The sequence below is a fragment of the Pogonomyrmex barbatus genome, unplaced genomic scaffold, assembly GCF_055798465.1.
Source record: "Pogonomyrmex barbatus isolate J1 unplaced genomic scaffold, ASM5579846v1 scaffold20, whole genome shotgun sequence".
Classification (NCBI taxonomy): Eukaryota; Metazoa; Arthropoda; class Insecta; order Hymenoptera; family Formicidae; genus Pogonomyrmex; species Pogonomyrmex barbatus.
In genome coordinates this window covers 1,260,060-1,283,217 of record NW_028297117.1, presented here as the reverse complement: position 1 = coordinate 1,283,217, position 23,158 = coordinate 1,260,060, and the positions used below count along the sequence as shown (strand labels likewise).

At 28.4% G+C, this 23,158-nt stretch overlaps 2 protein-coding genes across 18 annotated transcripts; both read left to right on the top strand.

Moving 5' to 3' along the window:
• Window positions 1-66: 66 nt before the first annotated feature.
• Window positions 67-11,639, top strand: LOC105424521 (glutamate receptor ionotropic, kainate 2-like). The gene is made up of 16 exons (XM_089077886.1): window positions 67-216; window positions 2,470-2,575; window positions 3,084-3,248; window positions 3,684-3,874; window positions 4,204-4,361; window positions 4,853-4,994; window positions 5,505-5,807; window positions 6,087-6,509; window positions 6,634-6,718; window positions 7,050-7,326; window positions 7,767-7,965; window positions 9,144-9,286; window positions 9,459-9,541; window positions 10,355-10,470; window positions 10,642-10,791; window positions 11,362-11,639. The coding sequence occupies exons 2-16, from the start codon at window positions 2,482-2,484 to the stop codon at window positions 11,542-11,544; spliced, it is 2,712 nt and encodes a 903-aa protein (XP_088934012.1). The 5' UTR covers window positions 67-216; window positions 2,470-2,481; the 3' UTR covers window positions 11,545-11,639.
• A 942-nt stretch (window positions 11,640-12,581) lies between these two features.
• LOC105432272 (glutamate receptor ionotropic, kainate 2-like) lies at window positions 12,582-22,201 on the top strand. 17 transcript variants are annotated; one of them, XM_089077891.1, is made up of 18 exons: window positions 12,585-12,844; window positions 12,935-13,038; window positions 13,761-13,841; window positions 14,078-14,159; window positions 14,261-14,419; window positions 14,752-14,933; window positions 15,309-15,466; window positions 15,727-15,868; window positions 17,036-17,341; window positions 17,707-17,925; window positions 18,412-18,618; window positions 19,047-19,131; window positions 19,205-19,481; window positions 19,934-20,132; window positions 20,295-20,520; window positions 20,701-20,816; window positions 21,761-21,907; window positions 21,994-22,201. In XM_089077891.1, the coding sequence occupies exons 4-18, from the start codon at window positions 14,090-14,092 to the stop codon at window positions 22,111-22,113; spliced, it is 2,613 nt and encodes an 870-aa protein (XP_088934017.1). In that variant the 5' UTR covers window positions 12,585-12,844; window positions 12,935-13,038; window positions 13,761-13,841; window positions 14,078-14,089; the 3' UTR covers window positions 22,114-22,201. The 17 variants fall into 17 exon arrangements, with proteins under 17 accessions (XP_011645311.2, XP_088934020.1, XP_011645307.2 ...); XM_089077890.1 differs by having other exon boundaries at window positions 13,758-13,841; XM_011647003.3 differs by lacking the exon at window positions 12,935-13,038 and having other exon boundaries at window positions 12,585-12,784.
• Window positions 22,202-23,158: the final 957 nt, after the last annotated feature.

Below are 23,158 nucleotides of genomic sequence, written 5' to 3'. Positions count from 1 at the left end.
CGACGACGATGTGAACGACAAGCGTTCTTCGTCACCACGACGGATCGTGAAAATCTGGGAAGGGAGTTTAGAGCATGCGCTACCGGGATGAGCCATATGAGAAGTGGCGTTCGGATTTAGAGTCGCGCGTGCCGCGCGAGTTTCATTCGGCAAAGTACGCGCCTGAAAGGTTTTGTACCAGGGTTTGAAACGATCCGCACAACATCACGTTTTTAGGTAAGCCCTTACAAAAGCTCTCAAAAACGATCCCTTCGCGAAATAGTAGTACCCTATCGTCTATCGTTCAAATCCCAGTACATGCTTCCATTAACATAAAATTCGCATATAATTCGCATTATACTGCGTCTCTAGTCCCTTGAAAAAAAATCTCCCTTCCGCCCAGAGAATATTGAGTCTCGAACGACCAAAGCAAAATGAGTTTCGAGAGAAGTTTAGAAAATTGTTCTGAGCAAGCTTGTCTCTCGAATTTTCGAACGCAACATGTACAACTAAGCATTTTATAAAGCAACTGAATTTACTCTCAGTAAAAATACTTTTTGAATATTAGTAAATGTATAAAATAAAGATAAAAGAGAGAAAAGACAAATTAACTTTTAAGATTAACGAAAAATTTGTATGTATACGATGACTTTCTATAAAAAAATTATTTTCGATTGTATCTGGTTAAAATCTATGTCACACGACGAACGCGACAAGCACCAGTGGCGGCGACGATGTTCGGCGTCTAAATATATCGACGTCGTTATGCGTACTCTTAAGATTTTCGTTAGTTTTCCATGTCGCACCGATATCGTATGCTAGTCTAAAAAATCTTAATCGCAATAAATTATCAATGTTTAACGATTATTAATTACATGTAACACGGTTAGATAAATCGACACATTCAGAAATATCTAAAATGACTGCAATAAGCGAATATGAATGCAAATCGTCTATTGAATGAATGAATGAAAAAGAAGGCGCCAGACTGCGTGCATTTGGCATGATGACAGTAGACTACGTGGAACTCCAAAAGCATGTGATGTTATTAAAAACTGGCATTCTCAAAGTAGACGCTGTCTGGGGCAAATAAAAATTTAAATTATTTATATCATTTGATACAAGTAATTATTTCAAAATTAATATTCAATATAATATTCATCAAGTTACATATTAACAGTATATAATTCAAAATTATTATAATTTCCCTTTTTTTTTTTCTTTTTTGACATTTCTTTTTAAACAAATTTCTTTTAATAAACATTTTTAAAAATACATAATTATAACTAAATTAAAGTTGCAAATTAAAGATTTTATAGAGCTTCAAGAAAATCTTCAAAGATTTTCAAGTCAAATTTTAAAAGTATGAATTTAATATAACATGTTCTTCTTATCTATCTTATTTTCACAATTTACTTATTAATATATTACTTATTAATATATAAATTCGATTTAAAAATATTGTTCAAATTTATATAAAAAAATGCTTAATGTCTATAACATACATGTCTATAACATATAAAAAACATATGCAATAAAAGCATAACATAAAAAGTATAACATAAAAAATCTCTTATTTGAAATAAAAATTTTCTTTTATTAGTGTCTCTGAGAAATTTTACAAAATATTATAAAAATATTATATAATATAAATATAATAAGATATGTAAGTTGTAAAACAGAGCATATATTCACGAATCAATGCAATTATATAATCTGTTTTAAAAGAAATCTTTTGAATTTTTTTACTTAAATATTTTATTCAATAAGTGACTTAAACACACAATATTTATTTTGCAACTTATAGACATGTTTTGTACATGTGTAGAACAATGTCTTTATTGTATGTACAATGTATTCCTATTTATAAAAATCTCTATTACATTAATGTAGCAATAGCCGTCACACAAATGATATTCTCAAATAGAAAAAGATTTGTTTAAATATTTCTAAATAATTGAAGAAAAATATAATAATTCATAAAAACAATTCGTGTAGTAAATTATCAAAATTAGTGTCATACATTGTTAACAAGTCGTTTACATAAACATGTTATTATTCGTTTTCTTCATCGCACATAGATAGAGTCACTGTAACAACATACGAAGTAACGGAGAGAAAAAGAGAACTTATTTTCCTAACAGGTAAAATAAACTAAAAAAAGTAACGTCGCAGAGATCCCTCAGAGAGATCGCAGGGATTTATTAAGAGTATAAGCATCAAGCAAATAACTAAACTCAATATTGGAAGATTGATTTTAGACGGGTCTAAATATTTATGCGCACCGAGAGCGACTTTCAGGCGGCGCGGTGCCTTCCGGTTAGTTTATATAATGTCGACCAGTTAAGTGCTCGTTCAAGATCTTTCCGTTTGGCTTACGCTTCGTACGCACCGTTTATATCTGACTTTGTTGAATACACATCTGCACCTGTCAAGATGCTCACCAATAGGCTGATAGGCGTTTTAATTCTATTCATTGTGTATGCGCAGAATGATCATAAGATGGTGACCAAACGTCTATTGACATTATTGCCGATATTTCTATCCTACATATGTGTGCTAGGTCTTCCCAAAAAGTATCCTACAGTTCACATAGGTAAGGTAACGTTCACTAACATAATCAATATAAAAACAAGAATATAAGATATATATATATATATAAAAGATATATATAAAAAAGATATATATATATATATATATATATATATATATATATGATACACAATTAAGAGTATTCATATTCACGTTCAATTTTCATTTTAAACTCATAGTATAAAACTCTACTCATAGTATAAAAAAAATTCACTAATATTTAATATAAATTGTAATTTCTAAATAATATATAATCTTATAATATTTAAATTTAGAAATAAATATATTTAAATCTTTTAAATATTTCATATTATTAAATTTTTGCAACATAATGGAGATAATATCATATAGTTTTTAAGATCTTCAAATAATATTCAAAGAAAGAAACATTGAAAGAATTAATCAAATTTATGCATACTGATAATGCGCATTACTTTATGGAAGGATTATTTGGTTATTTTATCGTATCCGCAAGACTTGATTAAAAAAAAAAATACGGTCATAAATTATAGCGGGATTATTCGACCAAAATGAAGACGAAGAAATTCAACGTATGTTCGAATTATCAGTAAGAGCACTGAGTATAGAAAGATATAGAAACGATGAACTTCCGAAAGTTTTCTTCATGCCAGAAATGGAAGAAATCGAAGGAGATCCATTTGAAGTATCATCGAAAGGTGAAGCTGCTAATAAATGTTAAAATAATAATGAATATCAGATTTTTATTAAATCGCACAATTAACGTTGAGCATTTGACTGTCTCGTATGTCACCTTCAATTTAATATTAAATATAAATCTTTTTTTTTATTAAATAAAAATTTTAATAATTGAATTAAATAATTGTGTAATCACATTTTTGCTTATCGAACATTTTTGCTAAATGTAAGTGACACATACGATTATAATTTTTCTAATTTATATTTTGTACATTTTAATAAAATGTAACTTATTAAATAATATACTCTTATATAACATTATTTTGTCTCATAAAATAATTATTATATAAGATAATTACTAAATAAATAATCATAAACTATTTTTCCAAAATTAAAATAATATAGTTTAAAGATATAATTTAAGAATTATAAAATCGATTTTTCTAAACGTTTAGTATGTCAGCTGATCGATTTAGGAATAGCGGGGATTTTTGGACCTCAACAAAAGGAGGTTGACGAAACCGTACAAAGTATATGCAATACATTAGAAGTGCCTCACATTTCCGTGCGACAGGATTCTAGTCAATCTTTTGAGCCACGTGGATTACGTTTGAATCTATTTCCGCACGTGAGTGTGTTATCACGAGTAAGTAATTAAAATTAGAAAATCAATATTAAAATCGCATTAAATACACAACAACTAATATATATAATTTAAATAGATAATACATTACGCAATTTCTTTCTGTCTGCTTTTTGAAAAAAATTATGTAAAAAAATCTGTATAAAGAAAAAAATATAATTCATTTTAATAAAAAAAGAAATAAAAAAGAAATAAAAACTAATAAATCATTTACAATGATTAAAAAATGTTATCACATATGTTTTATTATAATTATTTTCTAATTTTTCATTTAATCTCTTTTTTATTTCAATTTTTATTTTCCATAATAATTGCCAACAAAACTTCTGCAGGTGTATGATCAACTCGTCACAGAGTTTAAATGGAAATCATTTGCAATATTATACGAGAATAGCGATAGTTTAATTCGCATGCAGCTTTTATTAAAGCGATGGGATACACAAGGCAATTCTGCATTTCTGTATCATTTAGGCGATGGACCAAATTATAGGTATATAATAAAAAAAAAATATCTAAAGAATTATTACAATTATCTTGAAGAATTTTCGATTCACAATAAAATAATTGAGCGTGTAATTTGGAGAAATTCATTATGATTAATTGATTTTTATATATTTATTGTGTGTGTGTGTGTGTGTGTGTGTGTGTGTGTGTGTGTGTGTGTGTGTGTGTGTGTGTGTTATAATATAAAATATGGCTACCATTCACATTTATTCTTTCTCATAAGTTCTTTTAATTATTTAATATATTATTACAAATAGATAATTTTTAATAGACATTAAAATATAGAAACATTTTTTCAATATCCGAAGTAACTTTTAGACATTTTCTTTGGATAAGAGAAAATAAATAATTTTCAACACAAAAATTACATTAACGACAAAAGTGAAAAGAAGTAGAAAGATTAACATTTTATTTACATGAGAAAGTCTCCGAAGAAGAATGTTGTTAATTAATTGTTCGGTATTGAATACTGTGTAGGAAAGGAATGCAAGAAATCAAAGCATCGAAAATAGAGAATATTATAATCGATTGTTCGTACAAAATTCTTGACAAGGTCCTCACACAGGCCCAACAAGTTGGCATTTTATCTGACAAGCATAAAGTGATTGTAACTTCTCTGGTAAGGTAGCTATAAGCCTTAAACAAGTTAAAAAAGATTGTAGAATAGTAACGGTCGAAATTGTTTTACAATAAAATCAAAAAAATTGAAATATATACTTTTCAAAAAAAAATCTGTTTTGAAAAACAAGTACATAATAACGATAATAATTTAATGATAATCTGGAATTATTATACAAATATTTGGCGTTATAAAAAAATTATATTATAAGGATTACCCGCGTAAGTCACTTCTTCAACAATTGATTCAATGTTTTCACTGATATTACAAGTAGATTACATATCTTATCTAAATTTCATTAATATCTTAATTTTTCATGATGATACCTAAACTTTTTTTCTGATATAAATTATAAGTATAACTTACATGTATAACATCCTTTAAATTATGAGATATAACGATTAAATATAATACATATAATGTAATTACATAATACATAATAATGTAACGATTAAATTAAGATGTAACGATTAAATGTAATACATGCTGATGAATACGCATGCATGGCAGGATCTGCAAACCTTGGATTTAAATCCATATCAGTATTCTGGAGTCAATTTAACTGGTGTGCGTCTAATTGATCCTGAAGATCCAATAGCACTACAAATTTTAAAGAAGCATGATAAAGAATGGGGTCTAGACGATCTTTCGAAGTTACGAGTTGAACCCGCTCTTATGTACGATGCGGTACAATTGTTTGCAAGAGCGTTTAAACAATTGAAAGATGCTACGACGGGCGACGTTAAAAAACTGCAATGCGATGATGATAGTAGATGGGAACATGGATTGAGCTTGAGCAACTTCATGCGATCGGTAAGATAAGAAAAATATTTTAACTTAAATATACTTCAAACATTTCTTAAACATATCAAATATTTTAATCACTTATATATATCTTATCATTTATATATAAATTAACTAATTCCAGAATTTTTAAAAAGAAATAGAATTATGGAAACTGCTGTTATTCTTAATTATTGAAAAATCAATATCAAATATCAATTATGACAAGTATATCTTATACATCTTTGAATTACTCAATTCTACAATTTTCTTGTTAGAAGCACACTTATTATGCTGTTTTGCTTTCAGATCGAAACGAGAGGATTAACGGGTCTTGTTAAGTTCGATAGGGACGGTTTCCGTAGCAATATAGAATTAGATATCGTACGTTTGACTGAAAATGGCTTGACAAAAATTGGAGACTGGAATAGTACGGCAGGAGCAAGCATCGATTGGCTACCAGAAGTCAAACAATCAGACATCAAATTAAATATACAAAATAAAACATTCATTGTTTTAATATCGCTTACAGCTCCGTATGGCATGGAAAAGGAATCGTGGGACACACTGCATGGCAATGACCGTTACGAGGGCTTCGGCGTGGATGTTATAGATCATATCAGCAAAATACTTGAATTCAATTATACTTTGCAAGTAGAAACAAATTATGGAAAGCTTCTAGATAACACTACTGGAAAATGGAATGGAATGCTCGGCAAAATAATAGCTGAAGTGAGTATTAAATGTCGAATAAGATAATGAAGTAATTAAAATATTATAATAAAATGAACTGAACAAAAATAAATTTGTATTAACATAATATAATTTATAATTTAAAAATATAACATACTTTTAGGAAGCAGATCTCGCTATTACGGATCTTACAATTACATCATTACGAGAAAAATACGTCGACTTTTCTATGCCCATTATGAATCTTGGCATGTAGTAATTTAATATTATTTTAAATAAACGAAAGTGACTTCATTTTAATAGTATACATTTTAATAGTATACATTTCTTATAATATTATAGAATATTACTTCTTATGAACAAAATGGATATTAAAATGAATAGAAAAATCCTCTAATTTTGACATTTATATAATAATGAGAAAAATGTATAAATTAAATTGTGAAACTCTCTCTCTTTCTCTCTCTTTCTCTATATATATATATGTGTTTTATAATATATATATATATATATATATTATAAAACACATAATACATAATTCATAGTCTGAATATTAAAAAATTATATATAATTTTACAGGCATAAGTATTTTGTACAAAAAACCAAGGAAAGCACCGCCGAGTTTGTTTTCATTTTTATCACCGTTTTCAAACGATGTCTATATGTATTTAATTGGAGTCTATACAACAGTATCATTGTTATTTTTCGTAATTGGCAGACTGTGCCCTGCAGAATGGAATAATCCTTACCCTTGCATTGAAGAAGCCGAAGTTCTCGAGAATCAGTTTACTTTTAAAAATGCATTTTGGTTTACAATAGGCAGTATTATGCAACAGGGCAGTGAGATAGCACCTATGTTAGTTCAAAATATTTTTGAACATTATAAAATATTATTATATTATAATCAATATATTAGATTTACATATTGCAAAATTTATTACAAAAATTATTACATAAACGCATTATTACAAAAACGTTTAAATTTTTAAATAATAATTTTAAGTAATAATTTAAAAATGTGTAACAATATACATTGCATTTTTGAAATAATTTTATAATATAAAAATAAATACATATTCTTTTCTCTTTAAATATTACATTATATAGATTCCACCTATTATATTATGTACGTAATTTTAGATTGTTTTACATATTAAATATTTATTATTATTTAGTATTATTTGCCATTTTTGAGAAATTATATAAATTAATTAAAAAAATATTATGTATTGAGAAATAAAAATTATTAAAATAAAATAAAATTTCAAAATTTAAATTATATACATTTGTATACAGAGGCATTTCTACAAGAATGATGGCAAGTTGTTGGTGGTTCTTTTGTCTCATAATGGTATCAAGTTATACAGCCAATTTGGCAGCGTTCTTGACAGTCGAAACTGTCACATCACCTTTTGATAATGTTGAGGAATTAGCCAAAAAGAAAGATATAAAATACGGCGCAAAAGCCACAGGATCTACATTTGATTTCTTTAAAGTAAGTTAATTTTAACAAATCTACTTATTAATTTATAATTATGATTTGCAATAATAATAATAACTCTTAATAATAACAATAAATTATTACATATAATATTAATTAAAAGCAAATTTGCATCGTAAAAAGCGTTAACTGATAATCATTTACTGTATAATTCATGCTTAATTCTTAATTGCTCTTTATAAAGTTATATTTTTTAATTTGTGACTTTTTCTAACAATCTTGAATAATTAAAAGCTTTATTAATTTAAAAAATTTATAAAAAATTTGTACAATTATATATTTACAATTTACTATATTTAGTTATAATTTTAATATTATATTATAATATATAATTTTAATATTATATTATAATATTATATTATAATATTATATTAAAATTATAATTAAATATAATAAATTGTAAATTAAATATTTAAAGAAATTTACATCAACAAATTTATATATCACTAAGATTACATTATGACAAAATGAAAAATAGAATCGTGTTTCTGATTTTAACTTTCAATATTTATGAATTTTTAATTAATTATCCATGCAAAAGAGTTATTTTACATGTAATAATTAAATAAAAAATTCATTTGTAACAATAGACTTTTCAGAATGTATATAATCTTTATTATTTTTACAGGGTATTTCATTTTAGCTATTTTTTCATTATTTATTTTACTATTATACTATTTTCGTAAATATTACTAATAACAATTTTAATGATATTTATACGTTCAACAATCATTTATCTAAATTAAATTCTATAATGATTAATTTTATACAAAACATAATTAGTCAAATAACTATTAACATATTAGTGAAAGAATATTCAAATTATATAGTTCATTATCATTCGCATTATCAGCATGTGTGTAAATTTTTTTTTGCTTTCATAGAATAGAATAGAATATAATTATAAGTGTCGCCATTAAATAATAGAAAACAGTTTTGAAGTGACAGCTTTCCTTATTGACAATGGCACCATTGCTCTAAATAATATATATTTAAAAAAAATAATATTATATTAATATATTTAAAAAATAATAATATATATTTAAAAAAAATTTTTTTTTTAAAGAATTATTTATTAATCTTCTAGATGCATATTATTAGAAAATAGGCATAATAAATATGGAAGTTATTTTCAATAGGAGCTAATTCAATTTTATTCTATTAATCCTAAGGATAGCAATCACTCAACGTATAAGGCGATGTATGCCTACATGGATGCAAATAAGGACGATGTGCTTGTAAAGGACAATGAAGATGGCGTGAAAAAAGTCAAAACTGAGGATTATGCTTTCTTGATGGAATCCAGCTCAATTCAGTATTATTTATTACATATTTTTTTATTTATTATTTTATATATATATATATATACACATACATACACACACGTGTGTGTGTGTGTGTGTGTGTGTGTGTGTGTGTGTGTGTGTGTGTGTGTGTGTGTGTGTGTGTGTGTGTGTGTATCTATGTATGTATGTATTACTTTACAGATATATCATAGAACGGCATTGCGAAGTCACTCAAATTGGCGATCACCTTGATGAGAAAAGTTATGGAATTGCAATGAAAAAAAGTAAGCTTTAACCAAGTAATCTATTTAATTTTATGTAATATTAAAACATGATCAAATATGTCATAGTTTACAATTTTAAAAATAAGTTTCATTTTACATATTACCTTACCAATATTTGATACTTCGATATTAACAAAATATTTAAAAAAATTAAAGTATACTAAAAGAAAATATAATAACAACAATGCCAATAGGAAAATCGTAAAATAAATTTAAATTCTATTAACACGAATGTCGCTCTAATGCAATACATAATTTGATAATTAAATAGAATAAATATTTAACAATTTTGAATTTAAATTAATTTCAAATCTATAAGATTAGAAATATATTTTATTAATTATTTTATCTGTTTCAAATACATACTAAAATATTTTTATGCTATGGTTCAAATTATTCTTGCTAGTAAGATAAAATCACGTTTTATAATAATTGAAAAATCTAATTATTATTTATCTTACTCCCTAACAAGTGCCATTTTATTAAATACAAGCATATAATTTCTTTCACGTAATATAATTACATATTATAATGTAATTATTCTAGATATAAAAGTATTATGGTATAATAAATGATATAGATATAAATTATATTATAGATATAAAAGTATTATGATATAGAAAAATGACATTATTATATTATAAAAAATAAATAATTTTCCAGGTACTAAACCTCATAATTTTTAACATATTTTTTCCTAAAATTGAAAACAAAAAATGTTAGAAAGTGATTGTTTAAATTGGATCATTTCATATTGTAAATATTGATAATAATTACGTAACAAATATGATACAGATAACAAAAACGTTGCAGATTCACCATATCGACATAGCTTAAATAGTGCAATTTTGCAATTATCAGAAAGTGGTATTATTCAGGATATTCGCAAGACATGGTGGACTCAAAAAAGAGGCGGAGGCAAATGTCAGGTAAGTGGTAGATAAACTTAAAATTTTTATTATTATTATTATTATTATTATTATTATTATTATTATTATTATTATTATTATTATTGTGTTGTTGTTGTTATTGTTGTTGTTGTTGGTGGTGGTGCGTATTCTATATTACATATCTATCCGAGTTTACACATTGCTGTTTAGGAAAGTGGTGGAGGTAGTACAGCACTGCCATTAGATACTGATAATGTGGGTGGCGTATTTCTTGTACTTACCGTTGGTGTCGCTTTATCCTGCGTGTATACTATACTTGAATTTCTTTGGGATGTTGCCCAAACGTCTATTCAAGAAAATGTAAGCAAATTATTCTCAGTTAGCAAACTAACATTAACTGTCGACATTTTGACGATATTAGACATTATTTTAATGAGGAGTGATGATAAAAATGACGACAAATGACGTCAACTTGCTACTTGAATTCATTTACTTATGATAATTATATTGTCTCTCATTAAAAGGCAGTAAATTTTTCAAAACTTGTAGGTTTCAGAAAATAATCAGAAAATAATGGAATAATTAAAATTTATATAAACTAAAAATGCGATTTAATATATATATATATATATATATATATATATATATATATATATTTAAATCGCATTTTTAGTATTAGTATATACATACACCTTTATAATAATAGTATTAAATAATCTAACTGATTTGTTAATTTCAAAATTAACATTTTTTACATAAATTAATATTTTTTAAATAAATTATAGATAACAATGATTTATAATTAACAATTCAGAAAAGTCTTAAAATATAAAAATGGCTTCTAATGGCTTGTCCTTTTCATAATATTTTTCCTATATATTTGTGTATTCATTTATTATATATTTTAATGAATTGGTATTCACTTTACAGGTGTCATTTAAAGAAGAATTGATAAAAGAATTGAAATTTATCATAAAATGCAGTGGCGCTAAACCAGTACGGAAAAAAAATGGACTGTCCAGTAAAAGTGAAGAAGAGAGTACAAGGGGATATAGTCCTCCATACGGTTTTATACCCACAGTAATAAGAACGTCACCAACTGATGACAAATAACGGAGATCCCGAATAATAAAGAAGCGTTCGTTTGCATAGATTTATTACTTTATCATCTATGACTGATTATATCAAATAAATCGATTTAACACAAATATCGAAAGCATTTTATGTATATGTGTGTATGTGTGTATGTGTATGTGTATGTGGAGGAAGGGGTGCGCGCACACGCACGCACGCACGCACACGCATGCACGCACGCACGCACACGCACGCATGCGCCCGCGCGCGCGCGCGCGCGTGTGTGTGTGTGTGTGTGTACATAAAATGTTTTAAATATAAATTATATATATATATATATATATATATATATATATATATATATATATAATTTTTTTATACTAAACAGAAGAATTATAAAAAATATAGATTTGTATTCACACTTTACTTTTATTAAATGTGTTTACTTATTTTTAAGATTTATTTATTTTCTAATTGTAAAATGTAGTATATATAATGTAAACTGAACATATACTAAATGCGCATTTGAAGGTGCATTTTACAATAAAAGTGAGGTATGAATACCGATCGTATAATATATATAATAGTTTTCACAATAGATTTAATTTGATATGTAATTTATAATTTTATTTCCTCTATATATTAATTGTTAATAAAAACAATAGAAAAATAAAAAAATAACAGTGACAAATCTTAATATAAATTGCTCAACATTACATTAGAAAATCTTTTATAATTTTATTTCTTCATTTTCCTTACATAAACAAAAATCCAAGCTTTGCTTAATTTAGAAGAAATAAAAAGATTATCTTTATATAAATAAAATAAAGTACGTAATTAAAACTTACTAATTTGGATATTATTACTTTTTTATGTTCTAGGTTCTAGGTTCACATGTAAATCTATAATTTAAGAAATTATGGCAATCAAAATCCGTTAATGTAAATTCTGAGTACAAATATTTCAATACTAGCAATTTCTAAAATATTACACACAAATATACAATTTCTATAAAATAATAACCTAAAATAACAATTCTGAAAAATAATTAATGCATTAATGATTAGTAGCAATGATAAAACAACTCTTCCAAATAAAATATATCACGATGATCATGCGCAAAAGAGCTGCACAACATATATACGAGAGAGTATAGTCCTATTACCTATTTTTCCGACTCTAGCATGTGGTTGAAATAGTCAACTGGTAACTGTGGGATAATATAGTCACTAACTTCGACAACATCGGATAGCATATACAAGTTTGGTGACACAATGAGGTCTTTTCACGTCGAGCATTTTTTTTTGTGATTTCAATAATTAACAATAAATATAATCGCGTGAGTAATCTAATATCATCAATCAACAAATCAATTTAATAAAATAACTAATAAAATAAAATAAAATAACTAATCAATTAAATAAAATAGTGTAACAGGTGTTTTGTGTATAAACGTGAGCGGTATTTCATAAATCACGTGATATTGTCGCGTGAATCTTCGAAGCCATTACATTTCTTCGTAATGCAAAAATGGTTTGTTTCTTTATTAAAGCGAAAGTTTAAGTACAATTTGTATTGTCTGTATTTTATTTTGGCCGCGCTAATGATAAATCGATTCATGTCATATCGAACTATTTAACGCTTTTGTCAACAAAATTCAGATTTAAAAACTTCAATCAAGATTTTAAAAAAGAATACATTAAATACACTCTTGAAGAGTTGAACACACTACGCAACATAAAAAAATAATGAATTTATTGAATAAGAACAAAAGAAAAAGAACGAAAGAGAAAGAACAAATTTGAACAAGAAGAAAAATATTTATTTCAATCATTTGAGAAGTGTTTTTTTAATCCCTAAAATAAATTTTGGAAAAATAAATTTTATGCGAAACGGTATTATGTAACAATTGAAATTTTTTGTAGAATAATTAATCATAGAGATAAAAAATTTTATTTGATAAAATTGCAAAAGAATAAAATTGATAGATTAATTCAAATTATACTTTGAAATATGATAGAAGCTTGATAAATATAATATTGAAATTAAAATGCATTTAAATGCATTTAAATATTTTTTTTATTTAGATGGTTTTATTTAGATGGAATAAAATACACACTTTGCTCATTATATTAATACGTTCCATCCTTTTATGTTCAAAATTATGGAAATTCTACTAAAAAGCAAATCTATACGCGTACTGCTGACAGCTCTGTCAAACTGTCAGTAGACTATTCGAGTGTTGTTTTCAGCAGATAGATTGAGAGAAGCTGTTGCAGAATAATATGTTGGCACGGTGAGGCAAGAAGTGTCTAAATATATCACATTGGCTGTGTGTACGTACTGTATCAGCAAGGTTGAATGTTTAGATCATCTAGGATAGCAGGGCAATAGTACTAACGCAATGGAAATATGGAATAACAAATAAGAGCAGATTCAATTTTGATTCATCCTAAAAACTTTTCTAAATTAAATGTTTATTTAAAAAAAAAAATGGAAAGATCTCTGTTCTGTATATCTTGTATCTATTAATTTCTCCAGTTTTATTACTATTAAAACAATCCTCTTTTAGAATGGTCGAGAAATGCTACTCCTATACGTCACTGTTGCATTTATACCCCATATTTTGGGATTTCCGAGAAGAATACCTATCGGTAAGCACGCCGTGTTTCTCCATAGACAATAACATATACGAGTGAAGATGACAGAATATCAATAATCAATCCAATGTATCGATGATATTTAATGATCGCAGGAGGTTTATTCGACAGTGATGAGATGATTCAAAAGGCATTCGAAATATCAATCAAAGCGGTAAATAAGAACTTCACTGCCGCCCAGCACGCGAAAGACGTATTTTTAATACCCAAAACAGAAAAAATCAATAAGAATGCATTCCAAGTAGCAAACATAGGTATCATCTTTTACGTAAGCATAATCTTTTTCCGCGCTTGGTTTAAACTTCACTTTTTTCATCTTTCAAACACTTTTGTTTATACATGACATATATAAAATATTAACATAATGCTCATTGTTGCAACATATATCCATAATTTTGCGATATTGTATGAATCCTTTTCTTTCAAAATATTATTTATATATTACAAACTCGAAAGATAATTTTTGCAAAAAGATTTCATCTAATAATAAATGATTTGAATTTATTTACATTTAAACTACTCGTCAAAATGCAAAAAATACAAAATATGTGAGATCACATTATGTATTTCTGGATATTACATATAGCGTGCGAATTGGTAAGCAGCGAAGTGGCCGGAATATTTGGTCCCCAGGACAAATCGACAGCGAGCTACGTTCAGAGTATGTGCGATACTTTGGACATACCTCACATCGTTGCCAGATGGGATTCCGAACCGAAACGCAGCAATGTAATAAACCTATATCCACACTCCGACATACTTTCCGTGGTATTTGTCCTTATTTCTAAATCTATAACAACTTATAAACAAACTGTTTATAATTTACAATAATTGCAGTCAATTTTTAGTTGGAATCTTTTTATCGTAAAATCAAACTAGTACTTAAACCAAAATAAAAAATATTAGTTTATTCAGTTATAAAAAATCCTCACGTCTATTGTCTGAGTGTTTAGATATAACATTTCCAAATTTATTGCATTTTACTTTAATTGCTTGCAAGCATTGTTGGTTGTTTGGTAATTAAATTTATTAATCATTTAGTTAGAATTGAAATAAAAGGAGATTAATATTTTTTGTATTAAATAAATTTTGATTATTATATTGGTAACATTCACGTTAAAATTAATTTCAAAAATTATTTAGTTTTTTCAAGATTTAATAGAAGAATACAAGTGGAAAGAATATGCGATACTTTACGACAATGCGGATAGCTTGATTCGCATGAACCGCTTGCTCAAGTTACCAAATACGACTACCATTAACGCGAAGGTGTTCCATTTAGGTAGTGGACTAAATTTTAGGTATGCATGTGCGAATAAATAGGTCGTTCCTCGTGTAAGCTCGCGTACATGCGCGAACGACGTTTGTCAAACAAAGTTATTATACACCTGTGCCATTATTTAGCCCTGCCGTAAACGCCAGAAAATATCGCGATGATTTACGATACGACTATCTGGATACGAAGCAAACGTCACTTGCACAGTCACGCACCTCGTCATTGCCGAGATTTTTTTCTGAAAAAACACACTGCCCAAAAATTAACAAGACGATTTACTTACAGGAAAGCCATGAAAGAAGTCAAAATGTCCGAATACAGAAATATTGTGATCGATTGTTCATACAATATTCTTGCATCTGTTCTCGAACAAGCACTACAAGTCGGAATATTGTCGGAAGGATATAGAATAATTATTGCTTCTATGGTAAGAAGTCAAATTTTTTCATAATTTCTAACATTCCATTTAATTAATAATAATTAATATAATTATAGCAAAATATATTATAATTATAAAAATCAAAAATATTTTAACATAAAGATTCAAATTTATGAAAAAAATTCGTTATGTACTGTCACGTGCTCTCGCTCGCGTCATAACAGTGCGGATCAAAAGCATAAGATGCGAAGATCTCGCATCTTATTCTCCCTAGATTCTCACTAAACTCGGGCACTAAAGTTGGGCGTCAGCGGCACAATCCGTCGATTTATATGGAAATTATGAAACTCAAAACAGCAGCGAGAAAGGACACGAATACGAAGGGCCAACTTGTTTGTCCAACGGTAGACGGGTAGGACAAAGGACAAAACACAGGAATTTATCTTAAATTAAATGACAATGACGGTACCAATGACGCCACATGAGTCGCTTAGTATTTTCTTATTTCTTGCCTTGGTCGCACGAAAGAGAGCGAGAATTTCGACTGATGTCTGATCCTGTGCGTGCATTCCCATAAGCAATAAGATTTGCCAATTAGCTGGCGATTTTCTCGTTACCTCGGGACGCTTCTCGACAGATCACAGAACACATTTTCCTGGTGCTGTGATTTGCGTTCGTTCCGGCAGGTCACTCCTTTGGTGTGGTTTCTCACGAGTTGAACTGATCCTGAAAATTGCGTTTCAGTCATCTTCTTCTGGCGGGCGACAAAATCAGCTTGTCATCCGTCACGAACGAGCACGATTCTATCACGACTATTTAATTATATAAAGTCGCGCTGGTGCAATATGCGATTGCAGTTCTTTGTCTTTTCATTTTGGTCCCTTCCTCGATCTCAAGTTCCATTACAGATATCTCTTGATATCATTATTCCGCACAATAAAGTAGATACCAAAATTAAAAATAACGACGATTGTCTGCAAGTACGCGAAAATTGCCCCTTTAAAGATTTCGAGAAGGCTACTTTGTGCAACAGATTCAATTGAAAACGCGGATCCGCATCCTGTAGCAAGGGAAGGTTATTATGATGCAGCGAAAGTGCAACGTCACAGTACTTAAATATGATAAATATGTTTAGATGTATGCATATAAATTTCTTAAATTTTATCTGCTTTTCAAATACATTAGCTATAACATATAATCGCATTCGACTATTAGGATTTGCAGACTCTGAATTTAGAACCGTATAAATACTCCGGAGTGAATTTAACAGGGATACGTTTAATTGATCCGGAAAGTTCAACTGTTCAACGTATCCTCCAATTTCGACCTCTTAATTGGAGCTTGCCAAATGGTTCGCATTTAAAAGTGGAAACGGCGCTCGCTTATGATGCAATACAACTTTTCGCGAGCGGTTACGCGCGATTACGCGATAGCATCAAAGGAGAAAACTTTAAAGCGCTATTTTGCAACGGAACGGAAATTTGGGGGCACGGTTTCAGCTTAAGTAATTATATACGAAACGTATGTGTGACTATCGTTTAGCATTTATACATACACAATATAAAACAAAATTAATATTTTTCATAATTATTAAAAAATACATGTACATATTTAGGATAAATTCATTATGTAAGTATGTGTATGTTTAAAAATAATTTATAATATTATTAATAATGTTTCAACAACTATGAATAATTTTCTTCTCGTAATGTAACTTTTGCATACAAAATAAGTATGTTATAATGCAAAAGGAAAAAAATCTTTATAATATATATCTAAATGTCAGTAAATAAGGTATTATTTGAAACTATATGGATATCTTGGAATTATTAAAAAGTCTTGTTGCACAAGAATCCTACTTGCATAAACTTTTAAATTATATATAGGAGCAAATACATGGACTGAGCGGTATGATAAAATTCGACACGGCTGGATTCCGAAGCGAATTCGAATTGGACATCGTAAATCTAGAAAGTCAAGGATTACAAAAAGTTGGAAAGTGGAAAACAAATTTTGGTTTTCGATGGAAATCAGAACATAGAATCCCTGGAATAGATGATGAAAAGAGTTTACGTCATAAGCATTTCCTTGTTCTTATAGCATTAGTATGTTCCAATCACCAGACTAAATACATTGATAGTTAATTAAATAGTTAAATAATTGAGATAAATAATTAAACAATTAAAAGCTATTAGGAAGAAATGAATATAATTTTAGAAATTTTTTTTCAATTATGATTATTTAAAACAAATTATGAAAGTATAAATTTATTAATCTTGTCAAGTATGTTGTTATTGCTAGCATTAAAACATTTTAATTTAAACTAACATATCAAATATGCTTAATAAGCTATATTTCACAGAGACACAATGACATGTAATTAGAATGAAGAAAAATGTTATTATCAGTCATGAAAATAAAATTAATTTTATATTTTTTCTTAAAAAAGTAATATTATTTATGTGTTACTTACCTAAGCAACTTTTTAATTTTATTATATATATATATTATTATATATATTATTATTATTTTACATATTAAAATAATACAAAAAAAAAGATAAAAAAAGATTAAAATGAAATAAATTCCAGACAGATCCGTATGGGATGCTTAAAGAATCATCTTCTATAATGACTGGAAATGATCGTTATGAAGGCTTTGGAATAGATATTATTTACGAAATGAGCAACATACTAGGATTTAATTATACTTTTGAAGTTCAGACCGACAACGCTTACGGATCATTTAATAACGTAACTCAGAAATGGAACGGAATGCTAGGAAAAATAATCGCCGATGTAAGTTAATAAGATATTCTTTCGCGCTTTAATTCCGTGCCATATAAACGGAATATGACTCAATCGACTTCGTTCGCGAGTAGTGCTGCTACCTTCCATCGTATACACAATGCGAGAGCAACACGTTATATAGCTTCTTATCGATAAAACAGTTGCCTCTTCACACGGTTTGGTAGAATCTGATGATTTCCGAACATTTTTTTCAGAAATTCAAGTTTAACACTAATATGAAATTAATTGTAATTTAATATTATAAAAAATTTTTTTCACCCTTTTTTCTCTGTTTTATAATCTAATAATTTAATAAAAATATTAAAAAAACTGTATGACATGATAGATGAATAAATTGACAATTTATCTCATGCTCGACATCTGTTGCAGAGATTTATATAACATGTTCAATTTTTTTTTTTCGCTTGATTTTGAAGGAAGCAGATTTAGCAATTACGGACCTGACTATTACAGCGGAGAGAGAAACCGCAGTAGATTTTACGACTCCGTTTATGAACTTAGGTAAAATATGATACTACTAATAAATATAAATCAAAATTGAATCCATTTATGCTTGAATCAAATAATATTTCAGGTATAAGTGTCCTCTACAGGAAACCAACAAGTGCTGCTCCAGGTTTGTTATCCTTTCTCGGACCGTTTTCGACTGATGTTTGGCTGCATCTGATCGGAGCATATGTCGTCGTCTCATCGTTGTTATTCGTCATTGGAAAATTCTGCCCCGTAGAATGGACGAATCCGTATCCGTGCATCAAGGAACCGGAGGTATTGGAAACACCCTTCACTCTCTTGGACACTCCATTCCTCGTGATCGGAGCTGTACTAAAGGCTGCTACCGGATTTGCACCAGCGTGAGTCAGTGGGCGATGCCCACTTTAGCTTGCCAACATTTGCAGAGTGTGGTTTAAAGATATTTTTCTTGCATAAAACCAAACAAATTGTTGAGCATACAGTGAAGTTTTATGTCGCTATCAGGCATGTATTACAATGCATGTATTACAATCGTCTGTGGTGTTCATAATTGATAAGTATGATCTACTCATACATCTACTATCTTTAATTTTAATTTATTTAAATAAATCAAATTATTTTATAAGCAATCTTTATAAGAAAATATCCTGGAATCGAGTCAAAGCATAACAAAATCTAAACAGCATATTTGGAAAGTAATCTATTTTGTGCAGTTAACATTCTATTTCATGCAGTTTAATATTCTAATAATATTTTGTTATAAATAAAATCATGCTCTTTCTTGCAATCTTCTTTCAAGAATAAATTAAAAAAAATGTGATTTGTATTTCAGAGGAATTTCAACAAGAAGCTTAGCTGTTGCATGGTGGTTTTTCGCTCTTCTTATGGGAGCAACGTATGTCGCTAATTTAGCAGCCGCATTGTCCACAAAATCTGTTGTATGGTCCTTTAAAATAGCAGAAGAATTGGCTTTTCAACAGAAAATCAAATATGGTGCAAAAGAAGGTGGTTCGACGCTTGCGTTTTTTAGGGTAAATGACACAAAGAAAGTAAAAGCAAGAAATAAAGATAATTGATGATTATTAATTAATAGAATACTATATATTAATATAATATTAATACAATTCCGCGTTATTATTTAAATACCTGTGAATTACCTGTGAATACGAGTGAATTTAATTCTTATCTTGCAGGATTCCCAACATCCACCATATAGAATTATGTATAATTACATGATGGATCATAAAGCTGAAGTGCTTATGGATAGTAACGAGAAGGGCGTATGGAAAACGCAGCACGAAAATTACGCATTTCTTATGGAATCTTCATCGATTGAATATATCAAGCAAAGAAAATGTAATGTAACGCAGATAGGTGGACTTTTAGATTCCAAAAGCTACGGAATAGCGATGAAAAAAAGTTAGTGGTTTAATAGTAATTTACATTATAAGCAATAAGATAACTTGAAATAAATTTTATTATGTCATTGTTCAGTTGCTTTGATATACCTTACACAAATGCAACTATTGTATTATTTCAGATTTGATGAAACGACTAAAATTTAACTATTTTAACAAAATAATCGTCTTCTGATGACAGATGCGCCCTACCGTACGGAGCTAAACCGTGCCTTATTAAGGCTGCAAGAAAACGGCAGAATCGGCGAGCTGCAAGATAAATGGTGGAGACAGAAGCGAGGCGGTGATACGTGCGAAGTACGAGATTTCTAACGTTCTCACGTTATGCTGTGACTAATATTACTTATCGAACGCTGTACAATTTTCAAAACATTCATATTTTTAACACATAAATATAATTATGCGTGATCATCAATATATTAATCTTTTATAACACTTTATGAAAATAACTCATTTATAGAGTAGATTATTACATAAATAAAAAATTGGAATGCAAATTGCATTTGCATGAATTTGACACAATTTAAAAATTTAGATAAACCAGAAAATTTTATTTTTGATTAATAATTCTAACGATGTTACATATTATTTTGTCTTAAATATAATCATTACTAAATTGATTATAAAAATCATGTTTTCATGATTTATTTATACGCATTAAAGTCATCATAGTTCAGTTAATTCTCTGATTCTTCAATTATATTTTGTATCTACAAAAAAATTACGTATAAATTTTCTTTCATTTTTGAAATTCTTTTTATTTTAATAATTAACTTTTATTTATGTTTTTTTCTTTATTTATTCTTTTCAGTTCTTATCTTTCTCCTTATACTTTCTTTCCCTCTCTTTTATTTCATCATAAAAACAGATAAAACGCAAGGGGAAAATATTTCACGACTATCGTTACTTAACCACATAGTTGAACTTAAAATATGTAGTTGGCTTAAACTTTACCGATTTAGTCTGTACGTGTAGAGACGACGTAGCGGTTCAGAAGTACTTGTACGTGTTTGGTTTGTAAGTGAGTAAGAGGTAAAACCGAAGCGTACACTTACTTCAAGCGTACACTTACTTTTACTTAGATTTAGGAAAAGATCTTTTCAAATAAATTTTACATTATTACTCTAAGATAAAAATTTATATTTAACCTCCGTACACTTTAACATAACTACTAAAGCTACAATATTTTGTCAATAATATTTGTGAAAATCTGTCAGAATGTTTTCTTTTTTCTTTTATAGGAAAAAGGAAAAGTCCAAGTGGAACCATTAAGTTACGAGGATGTCAAGGGACTATTTATAATTATGATAACCGGCATTGCATTGTCTTGGATTATTGCAGCATGGGCATTTCTTTGGAACATTCGAGACATTGCAATCAGACATAACGTAATTATATATTAATGATTAGCTTCTATATTTGTTTTACACAATTATTTCAAAGGCTATAAAAATTATTCTGTTCTGCTTTTAAGGTATCATTTAAAGAAGTGATAATAGAAGAATTAAAATTTTTGATTAAATGCAGTAGCAAGAAGGTCATCAAAAGAAGAAAATCCATCGAGACGATTAAAAGCAATAACACCGGTTTCTAATAAATATTGTCATTTCTGTAGCAAGTTTTATCTGTAAAAAAATATTAGAGAATAAAATAGAAGAGAATAAAATAGAAATTATCATAAACTTGTCTCGATTATATAATATTATTTATGGGACGTGATACCGGCGACTTTAACGAAAGATAGACGAAGAGATTCGAAAATATCACGCAATTTCTGCGAATGCATTTTAATGATTACCAGCGGCGCTAGGGTAGGGTAGGAAATAACGCGGGAAATGAGTGCCTTGCCAGTAAATGCTTCGCTTGAAATCGTAATCGGGCCGACGATTGCGGCAAATCGTCGTATCGCATACGTAAGGAAATCTTTGTATACGATCGAACGTCCCTGAAAATTATAAGTGTTCTTCAAATTGCGCGCCAGTGCGACGAGAAGAAACGTATTACTATCCGAATGATAAAATTTTACGTTACTTTAACGCCGGCCAGCACGCGTGCACTTACTGTTATTTATGTGTATCCTGCGATATCGTAAAACGTTACGTTATACGAGCACCAGTTTATGCGAGGGCGACTCGAGAGCGAGAATCTACATCTCTCAGCCAATGACATAAGGATCGACTTGTCTCCTCGTGTTATCGACGAGCAAGAAATACTTCTTCCGACGTTAAATGCGGCAGTCGACTCTTTCGCGGACGTACGTGCATAATGGAGGAGCTCTGTGAAAATTCTCTCTAATGCAACTCAAGTGGGTAAGCGAGCAAATAATGGGGTTGTCTAACAGATTACTAGATGCGATGCACAATTCTTCCCGACGGGCATTATACTACTCTTTTCAAGAATGCAACTTAGAATCTGAATCCTTTATTTTCCGATGTTCAGAAAAAACAGTTCTTACAAGTTGTAGAAATTTTATGTGCTATCATGTCATTTAAAAAAAGTATATATTAACAATAGTATAATAAAACTAATAACAATTGTACAATAGTAATAGCTCAGAAAGAGATTAAAGATCGAATATTGATATCCATCTTCTGCTAAAAAAATATCCAATGTTTTATCTATGTCTGATTTATCAATAT